At 31.7% G+C, this 19,616-nt stretch overlaps 3 protein-coding genes across 3 annotated transcripts; 2 read left to right on the plus strand and 1 right to left on the minus strand.

Annotated features, from left to right (window-relative positions):
* Positions 1-2,057: 2,057 nt before the first annotated feature.
* Positions 2,058-5,729, plus strand: LOC109807005 (aluminum-activated malate transporter 12). Its single transcript, XM_020369532.3, has 6 exons — positions 2,058-2,926; positions 3,482-3,622; positions 3,714-3,986; positions 4,120-4,238; positions 4,512-4,649; positions 5,124-5,729. Exons 1-6 carry the CDS (start codon positions 2,608-2,610, stop codon positions 5,727-5,729), a joined length of 1,596 nt encoding a protein of 531 aa, XP_020225121.2. The 5' UTR covers positions 2,058-2,607.
* Positions 5,730-9,164: 3,435 nt separating this feature from the next.
* Positions 9,165-10,510, plus strand: LOC109809276 (TLDc domain protein). The gene is made up of 2 exons (XM_020372532.3): positions 9,165-9,390; positions 9,687-10,510. Exons 1-2 carry the CDS (start codon positions 9,219-9,221, stop codon positions 10,202-10,204), a joined length of 690 nt encoding a protein of 229 aa, XP_020228121.1. The 5' UTR covers positions 9,165-9,218; the 3' UTR covers positions 10,205-10,510.
* Positions 10,511-12,938: 2,428 nt separating this feature from the next.
* On the minus strand, positions 12,939-15,644 carry NAC011 (NAC domain containing protein 11). The gene is made up of 4 exons (XM_020372355.3): positions 14,889-15,644; positions 14,241-14,527; positions 13,712-14,026; positions 12,939-13,619 (listed from the first exon to the last, which is right to left on the minus strand). The coding sequence occupies exons 1-4, from the start codon at positions 15,043-15,045 to the stop codon at positions 13,326-13,328; spliced, it is 1,053 nt and encodes a 350-aa protein (XP_020227944.1). The 5' UTR covers positions 15,046-15,644; the 3' UTR covers positions 12,939-13,325.
* Between the last annotated feature and the right edge of the window lie 3,972 nt (positions 15,645-19,616).

Below are 19,616 nucleotides of genomic sequence, written 5' to 3' on the forward strand. Positions count from 1 at the left end.
ATTATAATGTATTAACCAACAAGTGTTGATGATTTGAATAGAATTAAACTTAATCTTTTTAAGTAATGTCTAGTTTCGAGTCTTATGAACAAAAAAAAATATATAGTTAAGAGAATAGACTTTCTTAAAAGTCATTAGCCAAATTCTTCCAGAAATATTAGTTAGCACCAAAGTTAATATTGTACACTGATAATATGATTACTAAACAATATTATGATGTAAAAATTGTATAGTTAAATTTTATATGTTAAAATTATTTATCAATATAATATTTTATATAAATAGGACCTGTTTGGTAATTGAAGTATGATTAGAGGATAATATGATAAAAGAATGATAAATTTTATCCGGATTCAATGTTTATTGCATACTAATTAAATAATGAAATAACATTATTATATTGTTTGTCATGAATTTGACATCCATAATAAGGTATGATGTTGAATATGTTGAAATAACAAAACTACTGTTTCATTGAAATTAATACAATTTTATAAAAGGTAACTTTTAATTTAATTGTTTCAATTTAAAAAATTATAAAAATTTTAATTTTAATTCTATTATACAAATTTTTAGTTATTTATGTAGTTACTTTTCTTAAATGTTAAAAAAAATTATACAATATTTTTAAAATTATAATTATTTAAATTTTTCTTTAAGAACTATTTATATAATTAATTTTTTTTTAATATTTTAATTAATAATATACTTTAAATTTATATGTCCAAATTATTATAATTATACCTAGATTTATAATATGTATTTATAAACTATATAATAAATATGTAATATTATATATATTTTGTTATTTTGGATATATTATATTATATTATTTTATATATTATATTATATTAATTATATAAATAATATAAAAATACTCTTGATCATGCAAAATATGATAAAATGTTATATAAGACAATCATATCTTTGTTAGTTTAATAAACAACCGATCGATTGTATACCAAGAATAGATATAATTACAGTTCTATTTGTTGGGGTTATTTTTATGATACTTGTCTGAGGAGATATTTTATGAGTATTATTTTTTATAAGGTTATTACACAAACACAAGGACGGAGCCAAAGGGGGACCTACGGGTGCCACGGCCCCCCCAACAATTTTAATTTTTTTTATATACATATATATTACTATATGGCACCCCCTATTTTTAATATAAACTCATATGTATAATTAAATGAATAACCCAAATTTATTTTTTTATTCAACTTTTGGACTTCTGGTACGGCCTGCTATGTGGTATCACTTTGGAAATTTTTTTTTTTTAAAAAAATGTAGCGCCTCATTTGATCATTCCAATTCTCGGCCCCCCAGTATTGAAATCCTGGCTCCGTCCCTGCACAAACATACTCTACAATGACGAGATATTGTTCAATGTGGGCCTAAGCCCTCACGGTTTTGCTCTTGGTTATCACCCAAAAGGCCTCTCAATCATTGAAGTATGTTTATGCTATATAAGTTATTATTTTTTATCATATTTTATCGATGTGGGACTTGTTTGTATCCCAACAATACTCCCCTCAAACAAGGGACCTAACCTTTCATGCAGCGGAATCTGTATTTATATATTACATTATCATTATCATTTTTTTATTGGTTGCCACCGAATCCAACCTGCGGCTCTGATACCACTGTTGGGGTTATTTTTATGATACTTCCCATATCGATAAAATAAAATAAAAAATAATAACTTATATAACACAAACATACTTTAATGATGGAGAGGCATTTTGGGTAATGACCAAAAGCAAAACCGTGAGGGCTAAGGCCCAAAGCGAACAATATCTCATCATTGTGGAGTATGTTTGTGTAATAACCTTATAAAAATAATATTTATAAAATATCTTCTCAGACAAGTATCATAAAAATAACCCCAACAAATTCTCCTCTATGTTTGTATTATATAAGTTGTTATTTTTTATCATATTTTATCGATGTGAGACTTGTTTGTATCCCAACACTATTTTTATTAGACAACATATACCATGAGAAGACTATTAAATAACAGCTAGCTTACAGTTTTTCTTTAGTAACAACATACAATTTGTGTCTTTGACATGTTTTATGAACAAAGTTCCAAATGTCATTCAAATACATGGGAATGTAGCAAATTAGAAATGATGAAGCTACTACAGCATAAGTTGTCTGCATTGGAAAATGGTGTGTTGTAGAAGAAAGTCACTAGTACTAGCACTAGCTAGTATAATGAGGCCGTGACCACTTGCTGATATCAACGCTAGCTAGTATATTTGGCTGTTCCACTTGCTGATTTCTAATTAAGACTCAACTCTAAAGTCCACTTTAATGCATGGCATGTGAGTGTAGAAATGACATCAGCAACTTCCCCCTAAAGCACACCATATAAAGTCCACACTTCACGGATAGCTCTGGGGGGACACTCATCATTCATTAACATACATATAGAATCCCCAGTCTATCTCAGAAAGTATATCATTTCCTTTCTAGTTTTTTTTATTTTTTTTAATATCTTCTCTTTTGTGGCCACATGCTTTTGTGTTGAAATAGCAAACACCAATTTATTAACCATCTTCTTGCATTTGGATTGCCATCTTAAATTTTCTTTGAGAAATGACTTCTAAAGTCCATGCAGGCCCGGAAACGACAAAGGTTGGTAATGAGAGTGGAAGAACAATGAGTGGGAAAGGGAATTGGAGGAAATGTGTGAGTGTTTATTGTGACAAGGTGAGGAGGTTTCCTAGTTTGGGTTGGGAGAGTATGTGGAAGATGGGGCGTGAGGACCCAAAAAGGATCATCCATGCATTCAAAGTGGGTTTTTCTCTCACTCTTGTGTCTTTGCTCTATCTGTTGGAGCCAAGCTTCAAAGGAATTGGAGAGAATATTATCTGGGCTGTCATGACTGTTGTGGTAGTATTCGAGTTCACCGTAGGTCAGTTTACCTCAAAATTCGTTGTTTCTATTTTGTGCTATCACCTAGACATGATTTTCTAAAAGTAAATAAATCAATTTTCTTTTATAAAACTAACTTATACATATTCACCTTTTAACTAAATTTTACGTATCTACTTGTAGACTTGTATATAAGTGCTTCTTTTCAACTAAATTCTGCATAGTAATACAGGGACTGCATGCAGTCACCTGTTGTCAGTGTTGTCCCTCGTTCCTCTACTTGAAAACTGGCTCACAATTTTGGATAAACTTTTCTGAAAGCATTCTTAGAGAAAGAAAATAAAATGAAAAAATGAAATAAGTTTCTTCATAAATTATAATTAACTTATACATAAATTTAAAATATATATATATACACTCACCGGAGAAACTAATAAGAAAAAATTTCTGCAAATTAATTTTAGTCCAAGTTAATTTTAGTTTTTGGATATACTTGTTCTCTTCTTCAGTAAGTGTTTTCGAAAAAGTTTATACAAACATGCTTATAGACACCTGGTATAAATGACATCAATTTCTAACATTCTTTTGATTGCAGGGGCAACTTTATGCAAAGGGTTCAACAGAGGATTGGGAACACTGTCAGCAGGATTACTTGCGTTTCTTGTTAAATATGTTGCAAGAAGATGTAGCCGCATCTTTGAAGCTTTTTTCATTGGAACTACTATTTTCATAATTGGTACATGTTTAAGTCTTTGTAGCTAAACTGTAACAAAGAAAAAACTTTGAATTTGATCTAAATTTAGGGTGTTGTCATTTTGATCTGGCAGGTGCTGCAGCCAGTTATACGAGGTTCTTTCCCAAGATAAAGAAGAATTATGATTATGGGGTCCTTATATTTCTCTTGACCTTTAACTTGATAGCTGTTTCAAGTTACTGGATTGATAATGTCTTTAAGTTTACACAAGAGCGCTTCTACACCATAGCCATAGGCTGCGCCATTTGCCTTCTGATGAGTCTATTGGTATTTCCAAATTGGTCAGGGGAAGCTCTCCATAATTCCACATCTTCCAAGCTTGAAGGCCTAGCTAAATCTATAGAAGGTAAGAAAAATCATAACACAAACATAGTATCACAAGTTTAAAATCCACGTGCTTTTTTGTAAAGCAAATTATCAAACTTCTTGAGTTTTACTATATAAATTAACATTAGTCTAATCAAAGTAATAATTTGCAGCTTGTGTCAGCGAATATTTTTATGGAGAAATTGAAACCTCTGGCGATAAAAATTCATCTGAAGATATATACAAAGGTTACAGAGCTGTTTTGGATTCAAAATCCACTGATGAAACACTTGTAAGCCATCCATCTGCTTTTGGTTTATTTTAAGACATCCCTAACCTAATTAAGCTAGCATTAAAAGATGATCATCAAGAGAAATTCTTCTATACACCTGATACACAGAAATTTTGTGCACTAAGCCAATCAATATTAACTAATTGCATAAATCCCTGTGTCACACAAATATACATCAGTTGGTATTGCCTAGTAATCTAGTATAACCATCTTTGTACACCACGTTTAAAGGAGCTTCCTGATCTTCTAATGGTTCTGTTTTGAATTGTTAAGGCATTACATGCAAGTTGGGAGCCAAGGCATTCATGTCATAAATTTCCATGGCAGCAGTATGTTAAAGTTGGAACTGTTCTTCGTCAATTTGGGTATACAGTGGTAGCCCTACATGGCTGTTTGAAAACAGAAATTCAGGTAACATTTGCACAAGAACATATATTTGATCATTTATGTAAAGGTGCAACTCATCACAACTTTGGCAATTGGCATACTAATTCTCTTTTTTGTCTAACCGGTATCCAGATAGCACATATAAGATATTAATTAACGCTAGACATCAGATGTCTGACATCTACCATTAAGGGTCTGAAGGTTAAGTTTAAACTGTTTTTCACACAGCTCAATATTAGGCGTCCAAAGAATTTATAGAAAAATTTCTAAAAAATGACACTTCTAAACAGTAATAGAAAGTCACCAACACAAAACAGTTGGTTATTATTGGTAAACTACGCATACTCATAGAAATGCAAAATTGATGCAGTCCATTATTAGTAACTTTACATTACCCCTTTTACAAATATTACTAAGACAGGATGCATCATTAAATTTTTCCATAGTCCAGCATTATTTGTGCAAGATTTTTGTCCTAAATTTGACATTTTCTTTCAGACACCACAATCTGTTCGAGTCCAGTTCAAGGACCCTTGTATAAGGCTTGCATCAGAGGTATCAAAAGTGCTGATAGAACTTGCCAACAGCATAAGGAAACGTTGCCATTGCTCTCAAGAAATACTCTACAATAATCTTCAAGGAGCCCTGCAGGACCTCAACACTGCCATAAAATCTCAGCCTCGACTCTTCTTCGGCTCCAATGACATGCTGGCCATAGCTGCAGCACAAACAACAGGGAAGACAAACCAAGTAAATGACTCACTATCAAATGTTAAAACAGACTCTTCAGCATTGCAAGAGTGCGAAGCTCAAAGGGCATGCACTGAACAGCCAAAGGAAGCAGAACGAAAGGTGTTGAGACACCAGCTAAGTAAAATTGCAATCACAAGCCTTGAGTTTTCTGAAGCCTTGCCTTTTGCTGCCTTTGCATCTTTGCTGGTGGAGACAGTGGCAAAACTGGACTTTGTTGTTGAGGAAGTTGAAGAACTGGGGAGATTAGCATGCTTCAAAGAGTACAGAATCGATGATAATGTTGTTGTCACTTGTGAGTCACCACGATTTGATGGTTTACAGGACCATATACCTACTCGTGCAACAGATTAAATCCAGGAGGACCCTAGCAAATGCATTCTTTATGGACATGGCTTATTTTGAATGGCATACAATGTTTTAAAGTTCATAAAACAATCCGGAATGATGATATAAATATATAAAAAGCATAGATACATTTTTAGAATCAAGATAGTGCGCCACCGTATCTTTGTTATTTTGGTTTCCGATACTATCTTTTCATCCTCATCAAATTGGTAACACTAGTCTAGATAAGTTGGTTTAGCATGGTGCATAGATATAGATAATTTCTTTAGTATCGTGTTTGATTTTCATAAATAAAATTATAAATTATAAATTTATTAGGTATGGCTTTAATATCATGCGCCAGAGTTCCCTCTGAATTGTAGTCTTTTTTATGTATAGTATGTAAAATATTGAGACAAATGTTTAAGGAATTTAAATTCCTTCTAACCAAACTAATAAGAGTGGTAAAGTGTGTCAATTCACCTAAAGTTAGACATGACAAGTTGATACACTAAAGAAATAGTGTAGGATAGGTTAGTCCACAAAAAATGGGAATAGGAAAATATCAAAAAGGGACGTCAATGACTCAAGAAAAACTCACTCAGCAAAAAAAAAAAAAAAAAAGAAACAGACTCATGAAAAACTTTTTTTTTTAATTTATTTTTTACAAACTTTGTCCGCATTTTTTAAGTTCAATCATCAATGTCCAATTTGTCTGATTTGGATGCTAAATTTACGATTCATTTTATGAGTTGGGCTAGCCCACTATGACTTCATGTCAGTTGGAAGGAAGCATTGAAGTAAGACTTAGCCCAGTTTAATATATTAAAAAATGAATTTTTCTTCTTGCACCCATGTTTTGAGATGGGCTCATGAAATAGACATCTCCTTTTCTTTTATAAGTACATTTCTTTTATTTTAAAAAATAATAATTAAAATTTAAAAAAAAATAATTTTTTCTTTTTTATTTTACGCTTTAAACATTTAATTTAACATTTTTTTCACACATCTCCTTCCCTTATTTTCACATGCACTCCTTTATCTTTCCTCTACTCCATCTATTTCGATAAGTAGTTTTAATTCTTTTAATTTTACATTACTCTCTTTTCCCCTCTTTTTTCAATTTTCTCACTATTATCTTCTCCTTCCTCACTTTTAGTTTTCACACACATCCAGAATGTAGAACTAGTTTTCAATAACATTATAGGTGTGTGTGGCTTTCTCGACATTTTTGAAAGCACCGAGTCAAATGTGCATTTTTTCTTCGAGCATTTCTTTCATTTACATATCTAAAACACAATATCAAATAGTTTAAGTGTTTCAAAAAGTACTTTTTGAAATAATAATTTTATCGAAAGAAAGTTTCAAAATTGAGTTTTTAACATATTTTCTTAAACACTAAATTTACTGTTTTGAAAAATACTTTCCAAAATTATGTATTTTTACATAATTTTGAAAAGTAATCTCTAGAACATTAACTTTATTGTTCCAGAAAGTGCTTTTCGAAACATTAACTTTTTGAAAGTGTGTTATTTTACAAACTTTTAAAAAAATACTTTCTAGAACATTAAATTTACTATTTTGGAAAGTTTTTTTGGAATTATGTAAAAAACACATTTTCAAAAATTTCTTTCCGGATCCCGTACAGTACTCTGAAATAGTGAAAATATTTTTTTCATAACACTAAACTTAATGTTAATGATTTTGAAGGGGTGAAAGAAAAGGAAGTATGAGAAGAAAAAAATGTGTGTGTAGTTTGGTAAAAACTGTCGAGAAAGTTGCACATACCTACAATGTTGTCACGTACCACTTCTATGATTTGGATGCATGTGAAAAAGTGAAAGAGGTGAGAAAATAAGAAAGTACTATAAAAATTGAGAAAACTAAAACTACACACTGAAATTGTTGAAGAATTAGAAGAAGACAAGATGATGCATGTAAAAACTGAAAGAGAGAAGAAAGGAGGTAAGTGAAAAAAGTAGTCAATTAAAAGTTGGAGGTGTAAAATTAAAAAAATTAAAAAAAAAACTATATATATTATAGAAGTTTTTTTTTTTAAATAAGGAGGTGTACTTATTTATATATATATATATATATATATATATATATATATATAGAGGAGGGTTCAAATGACACCGGTGTAACTTTTACTAAGTGTTACACCGCTCAATAACTTTATATTAAATATGAATTTTGAAAATTCAACCGTTAGATTGAAAGTTCATATCTCTTAGATTATATATATTAAATTTTATATTAATCTAAGATGATTTGATACTTCATTCTCGTAAAACAAAATTGACGGAATATATACATTTCAAAATATACTAAAATATTAACACTTTGATTACCTTGAAGTTGTTGTTCAAATTTAACAAAATTTGATATATATGATCTAAGAGATATGAACTTTCAATCTAACGGTTGAATTTTCAAAATTCATATTTAATATAAAGTTATTGAGCGGTGTAACACTTAGTAAAAGTTACACCGGTATCATTTGAACCCTCCTCATATATATATATATATATATATAAGGAGGTGTAAGTACCCATCTCATTAAACTTAATCGCTGTCGTCCAAATATGGGGTTACTATCCAGTATTCACACCTTCCATATTACTATTTAAAACCTCATCTTTTTAAGAAAAATTAATTTTTGATGAAAAAATTTCTAATGTTGAACATCACCCGCATTATAATTGAAACAAGTATCCCTTACCTATATCACCACCTGCTTTAGAGTTCGGCCTATTTGAAACTTATTATTAAATTCCACTGTTTTGTAAATAAATTTTTTTAATTTATTTTACTTAATCTTCACATTTTTTTTTTACCGGTAGTTCTTTTTTTAAGTTAGAATTAACTTGTTTATCTTACATATCAATTATTCATTAAAAATTTTTGTTACAGTTCATTTTTTTCATGTATTAAAATATAATAAATATATGATTTTATAAAAAATAAAAATTCTTTATTTTATTTTTAATTATAATTTTTATTATTTTTTAATATTTGGAAAAGTAATTTATAAAATAAATGGTTGAGATTTAAAATAAATAAATGGTGCAGATTTTTTCTTTGTAGTAATTAAACTCTAATTTGATATAAGAGACTATTACACCATTTTTTAATTTATGTATTTTATATTTGTTTGGACCTGATTAAAGTCATTAGTTATGCACGTACCCAAAATAAAAGGCTTAGGAAAGCACTAATGAAGAATTCTATCTAAATTCATAAGTTTTCAATATTCATTTTAAGCTGAAACAAAACAGTTTGCCACAGCATAAATCTATAACAAAGAGAGATAAAATATTACGAAATGATCTATATACTGACCCAAGTTTTGTGTAGAAAACCAGCAAATGGGTCCAATGAGAGCCCATGTATGATTGTATTCCAAGAACTTACGTAAAGCGATGCAAGATATTTTGTGAACAAATATGGATAAGATGATAAATAGTGGTTCATAAGAGTGAAGTACAGGGATAGTGTTTTATTGGTCATCAGTGGATGGCATCTTGCATCCCAAACTCACCATCATTTCAGGGGTGGAAGACAAGTCCACATTGCTTATTCGGTTGGAACATAGGCAAGAACAGAGTTAGTGACAAACCTCAAATTAAGTACCATGATATTGATCTTACTTTCTCATCTTCTCTGGTTGATAAAACATTTTTGAAAGGTACTGTCTTTTTTTTCTATCTCTTCACGTTTTAAACTATTTATCAATGGAATTATATTACTGGTCTAGTGGTGGATACACAAAATTTTAGATTTTAACCTGCTGCTATTTTCATTATTGTAATTCTTGTGGATTAAAAAAAACACCCTACTTATCATTTATTACTACGCATCTATGTATGAAAAACTGATAGTTCCATTTTTTTCACGTATGCTATCTGAAACATACATAGACTCTCATATACTTTACCGATAAATATTCAAAATATTTCTGAGATTTGACATAATTTGGATCAGGGAAGGAGCTCAAGTGCTGCTATAGGGCTACAATTGATGGATTCAGTGCAACAAATTTCCATGAATGTTGTGACTTCAAGGGTCCATGTGTGATAATTGGCTACACAGACAAGTCTTTCAAGTTTGGTGCATTTAACCCTGAAGGCTATAGAAGCACAGATGACTACTACGACACATTCGATGCCTTTCTATTTTATTGGATAGAAAATGAAACTAAACCCATCATTTTGCCCAAGGTTGGAGGAAGTGGTGCAGCCCTGTTTGATTATGCACGTGGGGGCCCACAATTTGGGGCAGATGGGCTCCTCATTGGGCCCCCATTAGCCCCAGTTATGGGTGGCTTTGCTGGGCCTGATACCAATTCTGGCATTGGTGACCTAAGGCAAGCTAAGTCTAGATTGGGACTGTCTTACGCCAAGAGAGAGGATGGCAAGGAGTCTATTTTTGGTGATGAGTCAAGGGCTACCCTTCAAGAAGTGGAAGTCTTTTGCAGTCCTAAAATTGCAAGCTTATATTAGAATTGCACAACGGGGATAAGGAATACTTTGTAATACCTTGTTGCCTAAAATATGCATAAAATATAAGCTAAGTCTAAAATATGCATAAATGTAATACTACTACTCCTACCTTGTTGCCTTTCATAGTTTCATGAGTGCTGTCCACGTCTATAATGAGTCAATGTTTATATTGTAATATTTTATGCATGAATAGCCACTTAGGGTTTAGGCCTTTGATCTCATCTTCCACTAGAAAGATTCACCAAGAGATATATAAAGTGCCAATAGCTATATAAATTAACTCCCATTGAGGATGCTTTTCACTCATTTCGTTTTCAACTCTGCCAGTGGAGAATAATGGTTCAAGGATTAATTCTTTCTTAAACAGCCACATAAAAACATTGCTTAGCGAGGAAAAAGCCACATAAGTACTTTTAGACTGGATGGTAGGTTGGTGGCCGGAATCTGTCACAGCCTTTATCAGATTATTGATCTTTTTGCTTTTGAAGGGTTTTGGAATTGTTAGCCCTTTAAGAAAGTGTTCCTCAAACTCTTGCATTGGTGACATGCATTCTTGCCAAGATGGACAATGAGAAGATGCTGGGGAGAAATATGCTTACTTCAGATGAAGGCATAGATATGTGTACTTCATTACTCCACAAAATATTTATCTATTATTTTATAATATTAAGAAAATATTATTTTCTAATTTGATATTTATTCTCAATATGTTTACTGAATAGAATGAATAATAAATATTCATGATATCAAAAGAATAACTAATCAGATTATTTATATTTTTTTTTACAATTAACGAGTGTACCTCTGGACAAGATCCCAGCCTAACCTTATCATTCTTGAAATTGTTATAACTTCTATTGTTATTGACAAATAGAGGAGTTTGGTGAATAAACTTTATCACTAGGGCTGTGGAAGATAGATAAGTCAATGCTAGATTTTGAAGTAAAACTTCAATTAAAAGAAAATGTCACTAAAAATTATTAAAAGAACTCTATATAAGTTTTATTCCTATAAAATATCCTTTATTCTTCTGCATTCTGTGCCTGCAAAGATGTATTGGAAACCTGACAGTGTATTCACCTAAGTGTTTTCTTAAACTTGGGAAGCTCTGTGTGAACAACGAGTATTTAATAAATTCCTTAATCGTGGAGAAAAAACTTTTAACGTATGAAAAGAGACATTTTAAAATAGAGATAATAGATGGTGGCTTCATGGAAACTTGGGTGCAGCTTCTTGTGGGTTGAATTGAATTGACAAGCACTGGCAGAGAAGTGTATTTTATTAAGACCCCACCAAAATTAAGCTTTTGCAAGAGTTCCGGTAGGAGAGAAATAATGCACAAAGACCTTCTATATAATACTAGAAGCAGATTGATTTTAAGCATCTAAAAATAACAAGATTTTGTTGAGAAGGAAAATTCTTTCCTTTTCAATAAAAAAAACTTTCTAGTTGTTTAAAACCAGTCTTAAGCCCTGCCCGATGTTAAAAAACATCGATGATACCATTGTACTGTGTGGAAGTTTATATACAAATATACAGCAAAAATGACAACGGTGTTTAAAAATTTAAATCACAAATAGACTAAAACTGTTTAACTACAACTTAACCGAGTTATTTGAACAATTGAGTTTTTGAAGGTATACTTTTGCTGTCTTCATTAAAATAATAAACTTGTAAATATGTTTTATGAACAGATAGCAAATAAGAGAGATATAGATACCAATTATGCATGACTGTTATTTAAGTCAAATTTTGCCTCTACTTGAGTTCATTAGCTAGCAATTTTAGTAATCAATTGTTTAAGAATGATCTTAAATGATATTTGAGGAGGTGACTGAACAAAGAGAATGATTGAAAAAAATGATAATCACTCTTCTCATCGATCTACAATTTTACTTTATTAGAATTATTGAAGTGAATATCACTATTGGTGAATAGTTATTTTAACTGTTAGATTAGTAAGTGTCTTTACAAGTGACTAGAGAAAAAGCCAAATGCTACACTGTACAATCACCACAGTGAACACACCTCTGAAGTGGTGGGATGGCAGAGCCTAAAAGCAATTCCTCTTAAGTCACCCCACTGATTGAGTTGTAAGATGGTAGAATTTCTCAATTACCACTAAATGATGAGTTGACATAGTTTTTTCTTACCTCACAAAGTATTCCAATAAAATATTCATTGGTTAAAGCTGCTAATTTATTGATAGAGAATCCATTAAAAGGTCATCAAAACCTATCATCCCCCACTAATAATCCAAAAAGGACGAGCCAGCAGAATATTGGATGCTAAGCAAAACAACTGTACGGTGGAATGTCTTGTCAATTCCAAACGTAGAATTCAATTTTACCTTTATTTTAAAGGAAAAAAAAACAAAAATGAAATGACCACTATATCTGGCGGCTGAGTTGACTGAAAGGTAAAACAAAGAGTCATGTTATTCACAAGCATAATGTAATTCCTTTTAGTTTTGTCTTCTACTTTCAGCTTTTCAAGATTAATAAGCATCTGTACCATTGTTTATTTGGGGTACACAAGCATCTTGAACCTTTAATTATACTGCATTGAAATTTTGATATAGAGCAATGTGACTAATAGAATCTATTAGACAAGCATTTGAGGGGCTAAAAAAACACTTGTTGAATATATATGAATCAGAAAGGCAAGGAAACCGTGTGAACACAAACCTTAGATACGAGATAGTAAGGGAAAAGGAGTTTGAGGCTTTAAAGCATTTATATGAAGTTTTCCTCCATTATATAACATTATTTTATAGAACCACAAATACAGATGGCTGAATGTAAACCAACTCCGGCAAAATGGATAAAAGTGATATTGCCTGGGGATCTTACTAACAGTGTAAATGAGAAACATAATCAAGGGCACTTCAAGCAGAAAATAATTTCTGCCTGCTACACAACAAGGTGATTCTACTCATTATTTATCACTCCAAGACATACATTAAAAGGCGTTGTCTCAGATATTCCTTATAAAGCCACACCAACTGAAACTAAAGCTAACTAGTCCCCACAAGGATTTATGACAACCCTTCAAATTAGAACATGTTGAAACCGTGCATCGCAAGAAAAGTGAGACAATGATCTTCCTTTGTTTCCAGATTTCAAAAGGGTTCTGGATATGAGATTGAGTTAATTAGATCATAGCCTTCATAAGGGACATCCCCATTTCCATTCCCACTTCCATAAAAGCCCATGGAATTCCATTGTCTTGAGTAAGGCGACATGCAGCCAATTTGACTGAGATTATCAGAAAATTCAACTTCTCCATTGAAATTTGAGTAGGACAAACTAGATGAAGTTTCTGGATGTTCCAATGATTGCCATGGTGTCATCACACTTGGTAGGTCATACCGCGGAAAATATTCAGCTACAGCATCTTGTAATTGAGGGTAGTCCTGCAGTTAGTGAAGGAAAAATGTCAGTAATTAACATCTCCAAAACCTACCAATTCAATTTAAACTTTCTTTGTTCTTATGTAGATAGATACCTTTGAAGAATCAAGAATCATATCAGGGGAGATCCAGAAGTTCGAAGGATTGGTTTCCACAGAAGGTTGATTAAACTCTCCCATAGGAGCCACATTGGAAGGAGAAGTAATAGGGCTTGAATAACGACTGTCATTATTCAGGTGACTTGCTTGAGAGGAAGCATCACCAGAGTTGCTGAATGGCTCACTAGAGAATCTCATTGAGGTGTCACTCCCTTTCATTGAACTGCTTCCAGCCCTCTTGCCCTTGTGTTCTACATGTGAAGCACTTGCCTTCTCATTCTTCTTAATAACCCGGCACAAAGCAAAACTACCCTACATTGACAACAAACAAACCAACTTGAGTTAAGGCCAACAAATTACAGAAGAAAATAAAAACCAGAATGAATCTAATTCCTTCCGTAAGTTAAAATTAACTTATGCATCTTAGCTTTCTGAGAAGCTAGCCATTTACAAATTTGAAGTGTATAAGTTGATTTTAAGTACTTTCAGATAAGTTTATCCGATCTTGGCCTACAGTAAATTGTACCTGGAAACATGGTGTGGCTTGGCCAAGCTCATCACAGAGGCGATACTCATGCATGACCCAATCAGTTCTATCACCTAAAGGGGCCCTCCCAAGATAGAAAACCAAGGTCTTGCGGTACCCTGTAACAGTGGATGGATTAGACTGGCACACCACCTTTCTATCTTTTCCGGTGGCTTTCCAATACCCAGCTTTGGTAGCTCTATTTGTTCTTGATCCATTTGGATACTTGCGATCCCTTGGACAAAAGAAAAACCATTCCAAATCCCGTTTTGGAAGGAAAGACTTCTCTGCATTTTTCACACCACACAAATTAGCCTTCTCACATTTCCTCATGGGAAATAAAAAACAATAAATAAATAAATAAAAACATTGCTTTTTCCAAAGCTTGACTAAAGAGATCCCATTGAAGCCGCTTTTACAGCTCAGAATGATTAACCGCTAAAGAAAAAGTGAAGAAAAGAAAAACGGGCAAAACAGTGATGTGCTATCTTTCTAGTATTCATAAAGTTGCGTTTCACACTGGTCTGGTCCATATTCCATACACTAAGCTAAAGCTAAACCTTGCATTGCATCAGAAAGGTTCCCTTTTTACGTGTCTACACAATAAGGGTGCAAATCAAATGATCAAAATGTGAAATTGAAGATTACCCGGCAACTCCCATGGATCAAATTTGTAAAAATCAATGACGGGGATAACTTCAAGCTCAATTTCAAGCCCCTCCACTTTTCTCTTAAGGTAGTATCCCACTAGTTCTTCATCAGTTGGATGGAAACGAAATCCTGGTGGAAGTGATGCCCCTCCCATGTTTGTTTCTTACTAGAAAGAAAGACTCACAAAAAATTGTGATGATGATGATGATGATGAAGAAGAAGAAAAAAGTAGCCAAAGCAAGAGAACAAAAACAAACCCCACCCCCAAAAAAAGTAGCTTCCAGGATCTTTTGGAAGGATTAGGATTATAATTATTGCTAAGTGCCAAGACTATATCTATTAAAGATCTGGAAGATCCAGAAATAGAAACTTTTGTCAACAACAGATTTTTTGTCAAATGTCAAGTAACACTTCCACAGAGTGCATCCATTAAATGCAAGGATCATCGTCTTGAGGAAATTATAAATCTCTTATGGCACTCCTATCCCCCACCAACCCCACCACCACCCTTTAGTTTCAAAACCCTGAAAGCTAGAACAAAAAGAATGAAATTAACTTAGCAGCACCGATTAAGTTTGCAAAGCAAAAATGAGAACAAGAATGGGAAGCTAATCAAAACCCAGAATTTAGAACGAACAAGTTCAGAACAACACTGAAACTGGGTGAGATCAGAGATATGTCCCACTTTGACAAAGTGATAATGATGTGTCAGTTTTTGAAATGGGGAAGATGAGAGAGTGTAGAGTAAAAGCATTAGCCACTGATTGTGTGCTATTTATAGCATTTGAGAAGGGAACCAAAAGTCCAAAATTGAACACACCGAAAGTTTGAGATTACTTGTCTCAAGTGCACCCAAAATTCCAAAGCAACATGGCCCACCACTCCAACCAGTTCAGTGTTCACACTCAAACCTATACAAACTAAGCTTACTTCCCGCCAATTCAAATAATTTACCGTTATTTTATGGCTTCAATTTCATGAGTTTTGGGTTCTTCCCCGAGAGCTTGTTCCTTTGTATCTTAGTTGAAGAATGGATTTCAACACCAAGTAATGATTTAGCTTGCCTTAAATCAGTACCAAAAGCATAGGGCTATGTCTCTAATTTCATCAAAGTGCGTTTCAATTTTCAAAGTACCTTGATTCTTGATGAGTGAGTATATTCAACATTGACCCGTATAAGCCCATAGAAAATGTTGAAAGTACAAAATTATTATCCATGAGTCTTAAAAACCAATCTTGTAGAATTTCTCCCTCTCTTTTCGGGACTTATTACCATTCTCTCTGTTTGAATCTCTGCTTTTTTTTCTTCAAACTCATAAAGTGCGCCTTAATGTGATGCTGATAACATTATATAGTGCGTAATTTTTTGTTTTTGAAAGGAAATCAAAAGGTTAAAGGCAGTCACTTGTATTAAAGTGATAACGTTGTAACCTTAGTGACTATTGATTTACCATTGAAGTAAAGTTGAACAAAAACAAGAGAAAATAAGTGATTCACTATAATTTTACAATTATCTAATTATTATCGATAATAAGTGGTTGGTTTTTATAATAAATAAAAATTACAAACTAATAATATCGGATTACTTGATCAGTACATGAAAGCTAACCTCTACAAATAATTTGGAAAAAGTTTATAAAAGAATTGCATTAAAATGTGTTTTTTTTTTAGAAAATGTAAAAATTAATTGTGCAACAATGAAACAAAGAAAGCCTTGAACTACGTATTGAATTACTAAGTAATTATAATTTCATGGTATTACATTATTAAAGTGTCTCTCCTTCGTTTTTTTTAAGTTACTGTTAGTACCTTTATTTCAGTCTTCTTTCTTTCCCTTTCCCTTTTTCTGCATCTCCATGTTCTAATGAGAAAATTTTCATGTTCAGTGTAGCTTAAGAGTAAGACCCATGTATGTTTCGTCTATGTTTCGCAGAGAAACTGGGACTTGGCCAAGCAATAATTCGAAGATACAACTTAACTAATTTTGAAGAATTTAATTTTGATAAAATACACTTAACTAATTAAAAATTGTTTTAGATATAATTATTATAAAAATTAACGATTTTAACCTACATTATAATTAATAAATGGATAATAATGTAAAAAGTAATTAATTATCATTCTCCATTCTCATTAAATTTTAAATTGAAATATCTTTTTTGGTACAATAGCTTTCAATTTTCAAGTGCTCCACCTTGGAATACACACAATTGATTTGATCGGAGCTTTCCCAATCTTTAAGCTCGTTAGGACCTTTTATACAAATTAATTAGTAAAGGCTAAATATTTGGATCCCTAACCAAAAGAATATCTAAATAAAATGAAAATATACTATCAACAATAGTGGCGAGCGTGAATCACATTTGATCGAAAAATCACTGAGTAATCCACATAGTGTGTATATGATATCAGTCAATAATTATATGACATATTTAATTTTTAAATAATTAATAATATTTATTGCATATTACGTAAAGACTAATTAAGAAGTATATAGTTCAAAATCTATTAATAATTTCATCATTTGATATGTTTAAACAACATTAGTGGTTGCACATTTTAAATTGAATTGAATATATCTAGAGTACACTGTAATATTAAAATAATATTTGTTTCATTTAATTATAAAATTTTCATGTATAATAAGATTTTCCACAATTTCTTCATAAAGATTCACTATAGTTTAACAGAATTTAATCTTTTTATCTTTAAAAAAATGTTAATAAAAAAGTTATAGCTTTAAAGAACTGGTATGAACTGAAAATGAATAAAAATGGGGAGAGAGAGGCTACCGTCAAGTTTGTGGCACGTCATCCTGAATGGGACAAAATGGCTTTCTAATTTAAAATTGAAAGTGATTGTGTCATCAAGTGGGACCAACCCTCCAAAAAGTGCTTAATCAGTTTTTCATCTTTTTTCTACCTTCCCAATTCACATGTAAGATGTAACTAAATAAATGTAAATGCTAAGGCAACCAAACTCCCTTTCAACTCTTTTTACTGGGGCCAGCCTGGGACTGTTAACTCAACCAAAATCTTGGACAATATTTAGTGGAATATCTTGCATACTTATCAGCAAAAGAGCAAAAGGGCAAACTAATTAAAATCTTTGCTTTAATCACCATATGCTTGAGTTGGTTTACTCTTAACTATGGGATTTCTATAACTTTTACTCTCTAACCACTATCAATTTGTTTGTGGAATATTGGAATCATATGGGTAGTTGGGGATGGATGACTAGCTTCTTTATCTTCAGAAAGGACAAGATTACGTGTTCCTTGGCAATCTTTTAAGTTTTTTTTATATGTATTTTTAAATATATATATATAACTGAGTTAAGTTTTAAAAATTATACTGTTTGATTTAGTTGTAATTGTAGTGGTGTAATTGGGAGGTTTCTGAAATTATAATACTGAGTATAATTACTGAAGCACTACTATGATATGATGAGGCAAAGCAAAAGCAACAAGAGAGCATGGCTTGGAAGTACCTTGCACTCTTTTTAGATGTGAAAAAGGCAAAAAAAAGAAAATGAGCTCAATAATTAAGCATAATTGCTGTGTTATTAAACTATACTCTGGTTTGTTGGATCCCACAACCTATTTACTTTGCAGTAAATTGTAGATTTGTCACAATTTTGCCTGTCAGAATAAATAGCAGTGTCCATGATTACAGGCTCTTTTTGTTATGCGGAGGCTTGTTTCTATTTGGAGATTGATAGTCACTATACATTTTGGCTTTCTAGGACATAGTTATAATTTATTGACCCTTAAAAGGAGTTTTGCGTTCACATACTGGGTGGGAGAGAAAGAAAAATCAAAAAGGCTCAAAGAACTAATGTTGTACAAGGATTATATATTTACTTTCACCAAGATTTTGCCTCGTGTATCATATTCCATTTAATCCAAATCCTTGGCCTTATCTTCTTATGTTCTATTCTAAATCATATCAATAATCTCGAACTGCTATAGTGAATCTATTTGGTTAGGTTTGTGAAATTATATATATGGAGGCAGTGGCGGACCTTCTCTATGACAGGGGAGCCACGGCTCCCCCAAACTTTTCCAAATTTTCATATATATATATATATATATATATATATAATTTATAGTTTAATCAAGTGAGAGGAAATTAATCTAAGGGTTATATTTTAACCCTCTCTTCATTCATAATAAATTTTCTCTCACTTGATATGTTCCTTATATATATATATATATGAGAATGCTAATATACTTTTACCTATTTTTTAGTTGAAGTATGTTAGTAATCTACACTAAAATTTTAGGGAAAAAAACCGCTCATTTATTTTGATTTGGTTAATTTGTACAAAGGATATTATAGTAACTTAATTTAATGTTAAATGAAAATAAAATATTTCCTCTCTCTTGTTAACTTTATTCTCTAAGTCGTTTATATTTTTTTATTTGTTCAAAGAGGGGAGGCATCATGAGAGATGAGAGAGAAATGAGTTAAAGAAAGAATTTAATAGAAGAAAGATAAATAAGTTAGAGAAAAAATTTAATAAAAAAGGACGAAAGAATTTAATAGGAGAGAGATAAATAAGTTAGAGAAAAAATTTAATAAGAAAGAGAAGTGGGTTGGAGATGGAATTTAATAAAAAATAGAAACAACTTAGAGAATGAAGTTAATAAGAGAAAAAAAATATTATTTTTATTTAAAATTAAATTAAATTACTATAATATCTTTTATATAAAATAACCAAATC

This window comes from Cajanus cajan, chromosome 5, assembly GCF_000230855.2.
Source record: "Cajanus cajan strain Asha chromosome 5, NIPB_CcT2T_4, whole genome shotgun sequence".
Taxonomy (NCBI): domain Eukaryota; kingdom Viridiplantae; phylum Streptophyta; class Magnoliopsida; order Fabales; family Fabaceae; genus Cajanus; species Cajanus cajan.